This window comes from Azolla caroliniana, unplaced genomic scaffold (genome assembly GCF_043228905.1).
Source record: "Azolla caroliniana isolate FFs.n. ecotype wild unplaced genomic scaffold, voAzoCaro1.0.p SCAF_13, whole genome shotgun sequence".
Classification (NCBI taxonomy): domain Eukaryota; kingdom Viridiplantae; phylum Streptophyta; class Polypodiopsida; order Salviniales; family Salviniaceae; genus Azolla; species Azolla caroliniana.
Genome location: NW_028230448.1, coordinates 9,263,804 through 9,276,193, shown reverse-complemented (window position 1 = coordinate 9,276,193; position 12,390 = coordinate 9,263,804). Strand labels below are relative to the sequence as shown.

General features: G+C 43.3%; 1 protein-coding gene across 1 annotated transcript; it reads left to right on the top strand.

Annotated features, from left to right (window-relative positions):
* The first annotated feature begins 4,841 nt into the window (after positions 1-4,841).
* Positions 4,842-8,611, top strand: LOC147856059 (pentatricopeptide repeat-containing protein At3g03580-like). Its single transcript, XM_087329310.1, has 2 exons — positions 4,842-5,193; positions 5,285-8,611. Exons 1-2 carry the CDS (start codon positions 5,044-5,046, stop codon positions 8,087-8,089), a joined length of 2,955 nt encoding a protein of 984 aa, XP_087185436.1. The 5' UTR covers positions 4,842-5,043; the 3' UTR covers positions 8,090-8,611.
* Positions 8,612-12,390: the final 3,779 nt, after the last annotated feature.

Below are 12,390 nucleotides of genomic sequence, written 5' to 3'. Positions count from 1 at the left end.
ATCGAGGGGCGACTATCGCTATGTGCGAAGTCATTTGGTTGAAACAACTATTACGGGATCTGCATGTGGAGGTGTCCGATCCGACGATGATCTATTGCGACAACCTTAGCAGTATCCACCTTGCGAAAAACCTTGTATTCCACGCCCGAACCAAGCACATTGAGGTGAATTACCATTTTGTTCGCGAGCGGGTCCTTTCAGATGACGTCGAACTAGCGTATGTTCCGACGGATCAACAAGTTGCCGACATTTTCACTAAGCCTCTTGGTCTCGACAAGTTGCAGCATTTCTCAAGTGAGCTTGGGTTGCGTCACCTTGACACGCCGAACTTGAGGGGGAGACAGGAACAAGAGAGTGAAAGGAGCGAAGGTGATCATCGCGGCGGAAGTGACTGTGATGCGGAGTCAGATGAAGAATTCGATTTCGGGCCAACTGAAGAAGTCGATGAAGAGAGCAAGGGACGTAATCGTAGGGAGGATCAGAGGACAACTGAATCAGGGGGAGGTAAGGCCAAGACCAAGACGTGGTCTGACATTGTCAAAGGCCTAAAGACTAAAGACGAATTGGAGACAGCCAATTTGGATGTAAGTGGAATTGAATCGGAAGAGACCGATTCAATCGAAATGTTCAATTCGGATATTACGAATCGACTAAGGGCCAAACAGAGGAAAGGGCAGCGGAAGAGGCGCCAACACCGCAACTGCAAGGGAGCTAAGAAAGGCCAAATGAGCAGACTAGCCGACTAGAAGGGTCGTGGAACGCGAGCAAGGCGTGAAGCCAAGAAAAGCCGGAGTGAAGATCCGGAGGAGCATGTGGAACTTCAAGTTGAACTTCAGGGAGAGTGTTGAGTGACAAGCTTAACATTGGGTGCGTAACATGGTGTGTAACCTAGTGCGTAGACTGGGTGCGTAAAACAGTATGCATAACGTGGCCGTATCGGTGCGTAAACCGAAAGGCCGTTAGTATGGTATTGCTTGTAAGGAATAATTTTGGGAGTTAGTGTAGTAGGCTCATTAATGAGCAGTCAAGTACTGTCAGTACTTGTGTCAGCCCGAAAGTCAGGGCTTCTATAAAAGGTGCTCACTGAGCACGAAGTATGTACAGAGTGTCATTATTTTGAAATAGAACCGAGTTGTGTTCTCTCCCTCTCATTGTCTCTCCTCTCCATCTCCATCGCTGCGTTTTCTATGTTTTACCAAAATGTCGTTCTCCGAACTGTGTACTCTGTGTTTCGCATATGCTTCCGCACACATATTCTTTTACAATGAAGGTGGCAACAGTGCGGGAGCCGGAAACCTTTTCCGAAGCTGCGAAGGACCCATGATGGATCGAAGCAATGAACGAAGAGATGCATGCACTACGCACAAATGAGGCATGGGATCTCGTTCCCCACTCATCGCACAAGAAGGCAATTGGCTGCAGATGGATCTACAAGGTGAAGTATAATACGGACGGCTCCGTCAACCGCTACAAAGTTCGACTCGTAGCGAAAGGATACGCACAAACACATGGAGTCGACTATGAAGAGACCTTTGCCCCGGTGGCAAAGATGACGACGGTGCGGACCGTGATCGCACTTGTAGTGGCAAAAGGGTGGCACCTCCACCAAATGGACGTCAAGAACGCCTTTCTTCAAGGCGAATTAGAAGAGGAGGTGTACATGGTACAACCACCCGGCTTCGAATTGCGTACTCATCCGAAAGCCGTGTGCCGACTCAAGAAGCCACTCTACGGCCTCAAGAAAGCACCGCGTGCTTGGCATTCGAAGATTACGCAATACCTTCATCAAATCGGCATTCGAATGTCGAAATCCTACAACTCCCTCTACGCACGACATGACTCTAGAAGCCTAATTGTCATCATCCTATACGTGGATGATCTTGTCATTGGAGGTGAAAGTCTAGTAGACATCAACAAGGTCATGTCCCTCCTCTCCGGAAAATTTGAGATGACGGACATGAAGGAGCTCCATTACTTCCTTGGAATCGAAGTAATTCGGATTCCGACCGGCATTATGATCTCTCAACGGCACTACATCCTCAACTTGTTATACAAGTTTGGGATGACTGAGTGCAAATCGGTCGTTATGCCTCTTGATCGAAACCTCAAACTAGATGTTGACTCCGGCCTAGACGAGTGCGAGCCGACCCAATATCGTCAACTGATCGGGAGCCTCATCTATCTCATGATCACTCGACCCGACCTTAGCTATCCAGTCGGACTCCTTAGCCAATTCATGCAAACTCCGCGAGATATCCATTTCGATTGTGCTAAGCAAGTATTATGATACGTGAGCGGCACAATGGATTATGGTGTTGTCTACGCATCAGCCACACCAATACGACTCAAAGGGTACCCAGACGCGGACTGGGCAGGCTACAAAGTTGATTGACGATTGACCTCCGGATTTGTCTTCTCGCTCAGTAGCGGAGCAATATCTTGGAGTAGTAAGAAGTAGCCTATTGTCGCACTTTCGAGTATGGAGGACAAATACAGGGGCGCAAACGTAGCTGCATGTGAAGCCATATGGCTCAAGAGGATTTTGAAGGATCTGGGCGTTCCCATCAAGGATCCGACTCCCATTTACTACGACAACATGAGCAGTATATATCTAGCTTGGAACCCGGTGTTGCACGCATGCACAAAGTATATCGAAGTGCACTATCACTTCATTCGAGAGCGTGTTCAGGCCGAAGATGTCGATCTTCTACACATCAACACGAATCTTCAGACAGTCGACATCTTCACCAAGGCCCTAGGAGCCGACAAGCTTCAACAATTCATGTCAAACCTCGGATTGACGATCCCTAACTTGCCAAGCTTCAGGGGGAGTACAAGCAAGAACCAGATACCGTTTGAACCAGGTATGAGCTGAAGCAGACACTGGAGATCGTCCGAACCGGATATCAGCCGAAGCAGACATCAATCAAAAGGAACCGACCCGAGTTGAGGTTGAGGAGGCGTTTTGAGAATCAAGCTCAACATAGTGCAACGTGTGAACACACCTTTTGAGAATCTATGATTACTCAAAGGTCAAAAGTCACACCACTACTCTCTACACATTAACTATGTGTCATAGAATCATATTCTATGACACATAGCTAATGAGTTACATATTCCCCATGACTATGAGTCTTCACATTCCCCAAGAGAGAGAGTGGTTGTTGTAGTTAGTTAATGAAGAGAGAGGGTGACTATATATAAAGCACCCTCCTCACACTTCATACTAAGTCGGTTGTGACTCCTTGTTATGCTACATTTTGTAATTCTTATTCTACTTGTGAAATATACACCTTCTTGAGTATTCCTTTTTCTATCTATCTTGTGTTCTCTCATCTCTCCTCTAATTCCTCTCACACATACACATAACACACATATCTTCCGCTACACAAGAATCATACTTGATTCTTTACACGATCTATCTATCTATCTCTCTTCTCTCTCTCTCTTACTCTCTTAGTTAGGAAACTACCAACTATAACTTTTCAACTATGATCATCATACTCTCTCTCTCTCTCTCATGGGCCAATTGTATTTTATTTTATTTTTACTTTCAATGAATGGGTAAATACTCCATTTTTTTTGTAAACCAATTGTCTCATGGGCCAATTTTGGTCTTAGAAGACGTTAATATATATGAACATCTTTCTTTCTTTCTCTCTCTCTCTCTCTCTCTCTCACACACACACACACACGCACACACACACGCACACACACACACACACACACACACACACACACACACACACACACAGAGTCAATATAAATGGATCACCCCACGAGAGCCACTTCCATCTAAAATGTTGTACTATATATAAGAAACACTTCATGCACTTCTCTAAGTTAGGTTTTATTACACGACCAAAATATATAGTTACATTCTTATCAAATGCACTAAGGGTTGCCATTGGACAACTTAGGATATCATCTCACCAACTTGAGATTGAGAATGGTCGTAGTAATAGAGTCCCTAGAGAGTAAAGGGTATGTAGATTATGTCACATAGAGATAGAAGATGAGCATCACTTTACATGCAGGTGTCCAAATTACACCGAGATAAGGGTGAAATACCAAGACATACTAGGACCCTCTCCCACCCTCTCCAAACTATTAGATACCCAAGATATAAAGAGACTAGTAGGTATATCTTAGAGCTAAAACAACATAGAGAGAATAAAGCTACAAAATGTTAACCATAACCATTCTAATATTCACCAACATGTAACTAATGAAACCTGTCAAGAACAAGGGGAGATGATAAATGTGGACACACCTACACCACTCAGCCTCTCCCTTGCTAAAGTACAAAAGCAAAGAACAACCAAATGCCCTCGGATGTTGGGCTTCAAAGCAACTCGACGTGGAGTAGAAACAATTAAGAAGATAAGGGATCGTGAGTTGCGCCGCCTAGAGGCTATAATTAGGGTACCTTTTACATTGGGACCAAGGGCCACATCCACATTGAAACCCTTTGTCTTCCCACTTCTTTTCGAGAGACTTGGATGGAAATAAAACTGGGCCTAGTATAAAGCCATTTCTTTTCTAGAACATGTTTTGTTACTAGAACTCTTTAGCTTAAGTCATATTTTATTTTATTTTTACTTTCGATGAATGCGTAAATACCCCAAATTTGTTGTAAACCAATTGTCTCATGGGCCAAATTTGGTCTTAAGAAGACGTTAATATGTATATATTTCTTTGTTCTCTCTCTCTCTCTCTCTCTCTCTCTCTCTCTCTCTCTCTATATCACACATTCGAAGGGATGATGATGGCCTTCTAAAGAGAAAATGTTGAAGACCATACATACATATCTGTTGAAGGGAAGAAGATAATAATAGCAGAAGCAGAAGCAGAAGAAAGCTTGCATTAACTCATCCGCAGGCCCCAATTCCATGCTCTTGTTCCCTACTAGTATTGCATGCGTTCTTCCCTCCCCTCGCGCTGATCCCAGCTGAAACAGAGAACGAACAGATCCGGAGCACACGATACGGGGTTGTGTAGAATTGAAGGAGGATGTGTATATAGTTCGAGCGTAGATTGAGCATGGAGTCCTTGCAGGGTACAACTGTATCCACGTCCATGATTGCATCATCCGAGGTGAGCCGTGAAATAATGGCAGGTAGAGATGCGGATTACCTATGGAAGGAGTTCTTCAGAGACCCCAGTCAATTTCGTGACGATCCGAGAAGAAAGGTATGCCTCGGAAAAAATGCTACAGAATCACATGGAAAAGCAAACAGCTATGCAGATTTTTTTATCTTCCTTTTTCTTTGTGCAATGATAGACACATAGATATCTATGGCCATCCCATTCAAGTACATTAAGTGGACCAAGCGGATGTTATACAAGTCCACCATGGGTCCTAGAACAGTTAAGAAGATGCCAGATGGAATACAGAGAGGTTCAGTTCAGAGGCAAAAATATGCCTGAAGAGTTTGATCGGACTGCCCTTCTACATTCCATAAAGATATGTGGGAAAAACAAGGACCTGAGTAAAGGGAGGAAGATTCATGCCCATATTATACAAAGAGGATTGGCTGAGAAAGATGTTTATATGAGCACTGCTCTCATTAGCATGTATGTGAAATGTAGCGTGCTCGTAAAAGCGCAGGAAGTGTTTGATGAGATTCATGTGCGGGATGTTGTCTCATGGAATGCATTGCTTTCGGGGTATGCTCAACATGGATTGGGACATGAATCTTTAAGCCTATTCCCAGCAATGCTGGAGCAAGGATTAGTTCCAGATGAAGTCACTTTTTCTTGTCTCTTGAAAGCTTGCAGTACCATCGGATCGATAAGCAATGGACAGAAGATACATGCAGAACTGAGGGGAAATGGGATATTGCAAAACAATCTTGTGATCGGTACTTCATTAGTGGATATGTATGCAAAGTGTGGCATGCTACAGGAAGCACGAGAAGCATTTGATGACCTACAGGAAAGAGATGTTGTATCATGGAATGCTCTGATCACTGGATATGGCCATCATGGGCTCAGTAACGAAGCTTTGAAATGTTATGAAGAGATGCGAGGAGATGATGTCACCCCGGATGCAGTTACCTTCACATGTGTTTTGAAAGTTTGTGGCAGCATAGGCCTGTCCGAGAAGGGAGAAGAGATACATGTAGAGGTTAGTGAACTTGGGTTATTAAAAAATAATTTGATGGTTGGGAATGCATTAGTTGATATGTATGCCAAGTGTGGTGTGCTAAGTAAAGCACAAGAAGTTCTGGATAAGCTTCCTGTACGAGATACTGTCTCGTGGACCTCATTGATTATAGGTTATGCTCAACAAGGACTTTGTGAGGAAGCTCTGAACTCATATTTAAAAATGCGAGAAGAGGGTCTATCACCTGATTCAATCACTTTTGCATGTATGTTGAAAGTTTGTGGAAGCCTAAGATTCATTGAAATGGGAGAAGAAATTCATGAGGAGATCAGAAAGCAGGGTTTACTGGGAAAAGATTTTGTGCTAGGCACTGCATTGGTGGACATGTATGCAAAGTGTGGCTTGATTGAAAAGGCACAGGAGGTATTTGATGAAGTTGAGTCAAATGATGCTTGCTCCTGGACTGCACTCATTTCTGGGTATGTCCAGCAAGGGTTGTATGATGAAGCTCTGATTTGTTTTTCGCAGATGAAAGATTCGGGCCTTTCTCCAGATTCTATCACTTTTGCATGCATTTTGAAAGCTTGTAGTAGTAACATTTGTTTTCTCAAGAAAGGAGAAGAGATCCATGCAGAGATCAGCAATAAAGAAGGGCTATTGGAAAACAATCTCACACTTGGAAATGCATTGGTCGATATGTATGCCAAATGTGGTGCAATTATAAAAGCTGAGAAAGTTTTTTATAAGCTTCCAGTACAAGATACAGTCACATGGACTACACTAATTGCTGGATATGCCCACCATGGACTTGATATGAAAGCTTTGAACTGTGCCAGGGAAATGCAAGAGAAGGGCTATTCTCCAGATGTGGTTACATATTCTTGCATTTTAAAGGTTTGTGCTAGTATTGGATCAGTTGAGAAGGGAGAAGAAATACATGCTGAGATCAGAAGGTTAGGATTATTAGCAAAACACACATCACTTGGCACTGCATTGATAGACATGTACGCAAAATGTGGCATGTTCATGAAAGCAAAAGAGGTGTTTGATGAACTTCCATTACGGGATGCAGTCTCTTGGACGGCATTAATGGTTGGATATGGTCAGCTAGGTCAGGTCAAAATGGTCGTTGCCTCGTTCAATGAAATGTTAACTGAAGGCATTGTGCCAGATGTGATTACATTTCTTGTTTTGCTGAATGCTTGCAGTCATGCAGGTCTAGTGGAAGAGGCACAATCTTATTTTCATACTATGACTACCGTCTACTGTTTGATTCCAACTTTAGAACACCATACTTGTATGGTCAATCTTTACAGCCATGTTGGACATTTCAACAAAGCTATACTAACCATAAAGAGAGTGCAATATTCTGATCGATTCCAATTGTGGTTGGCCCTTTTGGATGGTTGTCGAATGTGGGTAAATGTGGAGCTTGGCAAATTGGCCTTTGCCAATCTGGTACTGCTGGATAAAAGCAATGCTTTGGCATATGTCTGCATGAGTAACATATATGCAGCAGCTGGTATGCAAGCAGAAGCAGATGAAGTTGAAGATTTAAGGATGAGAAATGGAGCGTCAAAGATTTCAATCTGTTCTTATTGGACTGACAAAAGCAACAATGTGCATTCATTTCTGGTGGGAGACGATAATCATCCTCAAAGAGAACGTATCTATGCAAAGCTGGAGGATATTGGCCAAAAGCTATCACAAGGAGGCATTTCTACTCAGTTGCATTGGCGTGTTTCAGAAAACAAAAAGGGCAACAGGCTATGTGGATGTAGCGAAATGCAGGCTGTCACATGTGCCCTCATCAATTCATGCGACGGAATGCCACTACGTATCACAAAGAACTCAAGTATTTGTGAAGACTGTCATTTTGCTTTATCACTTGTGTCTAAAATGGAGAAGCGTGTGATTCAGGTCAAGGATGCAAGGCGCATTCACATTTTTGAAGATGGAAAATGCATATGTGGGAAATAATCTGAGGCCCACTTTATTTTTACTTCAAATATGCTTTCTTGGTTTTGCCGTAGGGGCAAAGTGACATGCAAAAGAAAGATGGGCCTATTTAGGATGTCAATGCATTGGATCTTTGGTCTGCAGAAACAGGATTGGGGACAAACTCTTGACTGGTTTGGATGCAGGCAAATTGGGCACCATTTGGATTAATATTTTCTTCTGTGAAAGAGATCTACATCAAGGATTCATCATATAATACTTGAACTTGTTCAAGCAAGACCGACCAAAAGCTATCAACAATTGAATTCCACCATGCAACTTCTCTGGGATGTTGACATTTACATAGGCCATCACAACTTCAAATTTCTTTATCCTTCAACTAGTTTGAACTTTTGATACAATTTGTAACAATTATATCCAAATAGGGTACATGATATTTTGTAATTAAATATCTCAAAACAAATAAAAATGCATAAAATAAACAAGAGAGGATGTAGTAAAAAGGACCTAAAAAGGTAAAATAAAAAAGCATTTACAAACAAACCCCCTATAGTCTCACAAACCTCCCTAAATACCCCCCTCCCTATAGTCTCACAAACATCCATATACTTGTTAAATGCAATCATTCATCCTTCTTTTTTGTCATTAACCTCGCATCTTTGGTTGCTTAAAACTATGTTCCATTAGTGAGAAAGAATTCACATGCTACCATTTTAGTATAAATGCTATCACAACTGCTCAAGTGGTAACCTATGGAAAATCACTTGAGGAAATCTCATGTCTTGGCATTAACTAATAAGAAGTTACTACAAACTGAGAACTAAAGTCAAATCTATCTATGTTACTTGGTCTCAACAATAGAAATGCCTCATCACATTAACAGAGTATTAGAATAGGTTTACTCACTTGCCATGCCACTACCAAGGGTTGGTGCCAAAATTAAGCGTGGATCATGATGGAAAATAAGATAAAGTAATTTTATCATGGACAAGTAGAGCAAGAGCTACCATGTTAAACCACATGTTGAGGCAAAATGGTTTAACATTGAGATCTTCCAACATATAGTACTCCCAATCTTACACAAGCTTACCATTTGGCTATCATGCATCCTTTTTTATTGGAGATCATACATATCTATCTCACAAGGTGCCACATTGTAAACGTGAGTGTTTGCGGAAGCGTAAAACAAAGAACAACACAGAGAGAGAGAGAGAGAGGAGTGACAGAGAGAGCAGAACACAATTTCAAGATTATTTCAAGACACTGTCTACACACTGTGCTAAGTAGCACTATTTATACAAGTCCTCTTGGGACTGACAAAAGTACCATGTACTTCAATGCTCACACGAGCATCTGACACTTACTACGAGACTATAGCTACCTAGTAGCTTCCGGTTACAGATTGCACCCGGCCTCCACTGCTTGCCGGTTCGGTTGCTCACCGTCATACCGATCCGTTTCGCCCGATCCGTCTCGCTTACCGGCTCCGGCTTATTCAGCCGATCCGGCTCCGGTTGAGCTTGCCGCTCAACACACATTAACTATAGCATTGTGTCATAATAATGTGAATGTGTTCAACACCATATATGAAATATTCCAATAATGATCATACATTATAAATTTCCAAAACCTATGAGGTTTTATATTCTCATGAGAACATTCTCCTCCTTCAAGGAGTTTTGTGAGTCGCAATGCACGAATTGGGATTTGTTATATCAAGATACTAATGATGAAGTTTTACTATGAGAGTTGGGCATTAGCAAGATTCTCCGTGGGTTCTCAAGTTTGACCACTAAGTGTATAACCTAACTCTAAGACTTAGTGTGTGGAAGCGTAGACAAATTGGCTTAGTTGGATAACAATAGAAAACAGAAATGAAGGTTTAAAGGAAAGCTTGAAACAATACACAGGAGAGACAGAGGCAGAGTTGAACGCTCAATATCTATGTTCAAAAACTGAATAAACACTCTGTACATACAACTATGCTTGACAACACTATTTATACAAGTCCTTAAAGGACTAACTAAAGTACTGTCAAGTACTTTAATGCTCGTATTTAGCAACCGACGCTGACTCTCGAAAATATGCCTACGTACTAGGTTAGAGTCGTAGGCCTCTAACGGGCTACCAGTTACAATCCAATCCGGATCTTGGTTCCGGATACCGATCCGGCTCCGGCTTACTCAGCCGATCCGGATCAAGTTGAGCTTGTCTGCTCAACACTCCCCCTCAAGCTCAACTTGAGGTCGGATTGTCGTGTCTATCTTTCCTGACCCTTGCTATCGACTTCTCCTAGCGTCTTCACGACTTGCTCACGCTCCTCGACCCATCCGGTCCCGCACACCTTGACCTTCTCGGTCAGCTTGTCTACTCCCTTGGCCCGTGTCAGCTCCCTCGTTGTCACAGTAGTGGCGCTCCTTGACCCGTCAGCTCTTTCGTGTCGGTGTTGGCTTCGACTGCCCTCTCGCCCACTTGGCCAGTTGATTCGGCTCCTCCGAATCGAACATTTTGACCGAATCATTTCAGCCCTTGTCCGAATCGATTGTCTCTGATTCGTCCTCCTTCAGGCCCTTAACCATATCTGCCCGTGTCTTGGTCTTGCCTTCGCTTGGTCGGCTCTGTCCTCTTCGACTCTGCCGCCTCTCTTGCCTTTCTCGGCTTTTCCACCCCTTGGTTCAGTTGGCTCTAGTTTCGGCTTTCCCTTGTGGTTGCTCCCCATGTGTCTAACTAGTCTCCACTTGGCCGATGTTTCTGCACATGTCCATTCGTCATTGGCTTCTTTAGCCGATCCAAACATTCTGACTTCTTTAGTCGGTCCGAAATTGAATTCGTCATCTGATTCAGCTTTCTAGACATCATCATTTCTCTCCTCCTTTTCAGCTTCATCTCTCACCCTCAAGTTCGGTATATCGAGGTGTTGGAGACCAAGCATGCCCGAAAATTGCCGCAACTTGTCCAGGCCGAGAGGTTTGGTGAAGATACCGGTAGCCTGCCAATCAGTCGAAACATAAACAAGTTAGACTTCACATGAAAGGACGCGCTCGCGGACAAAATGATAGTGCACCTCAATGTGCTTGGTCCAGGCGTGGAAGATGAGGTTCTTCGCAAGTTGGATGTTGCCGAGGTTGTCACAATAGATCACGATCATATCAGACACCTCCACACACAGATCCTTTAATAGCCATTTGAGCCAAATGGCTTCGAATGTTGCGACTGCCGCTCCTCTATACTCAACCTCAGTGCTCGACAGTGCCACTTTCGGCAAATTTTTGCTGCTCTAGGCGACCGCGGCGCTTCCAAGTGAAAACGCATAACCAGATGTAAACTTGCTATCATCGGCGTTTCCAGACCAATCGGCATCTGTGTAGCCGACAAGCTGTCCAATATAATTCTTCATTGGTGATCGTTAGAACATGCAGGACGTTCCTCATAATTCCTCTCTGGCGCTACATGGCTCAGAGGGACATTCCCAATATGCACAATGGGAAGTGGGGTGTCGTCTCCAGTTTCTATCATAAACATCGACTCGAATGTGAACCTTAGGCCCTTGTATATATATATTTCTCCTAGACAAACTTTAGACTTCAAACCTTTGTATAAAGCGTGGTATGTAAGACTCAATATGTAAGACCTAGTATGTAAGACTCAGTATGTAAGACTTGGCATGCAAGAATTAGTATGCTTGATATTATAGTATGTAAGACTAGGCATGAGCATGCTTATCATGCATCACTACATGTATAAAAAGGGTTGATCTCCCTTGTTAACATCAAGGAGATCAACACTAGTCATGGAATAGATACTTTTACTCATTGTCATCAACTTCTCGATCTCCCTATCTCATCAACTTCCCCATCTCTTTATCTCCAATTGTTCATCCGTGAAAGTTTCGACCAACACTTGCTTCTCTGGCTTCTCAAGAAAGGAGAACCATTCTTTGTGGTTCATCATGTGATTTGAAGCTCCGGAGTCCACATACCACACTTCTTTTGACTTCGAGTCGGATACCCCAATTCAGTTGGCCTTATGCTTCATTATGAGGGCCGGTCCTCATCCAGCTCCCTTTGAGCCTCCGATGAAGTGTGATCAGTGACGCCTATCTGCGTCTCTCCGGCTCGATGTGGCTTTGTCTGAATCAACCCTTTTCTTCCAACACTCACTTCCTCTATGGCCCTCTCGGCCACAATACCAGTAGTCTGTTGCGGTCTTCCCTTGCCAGCTCCTGATGCCACATTGACCCCCCTGCTTGTGAAGGGTCCGGTACTGATGTCGGTACCATATTTGTGCCTTCGAATCTACTCTTGTCGGCCGCCTCCATTGCG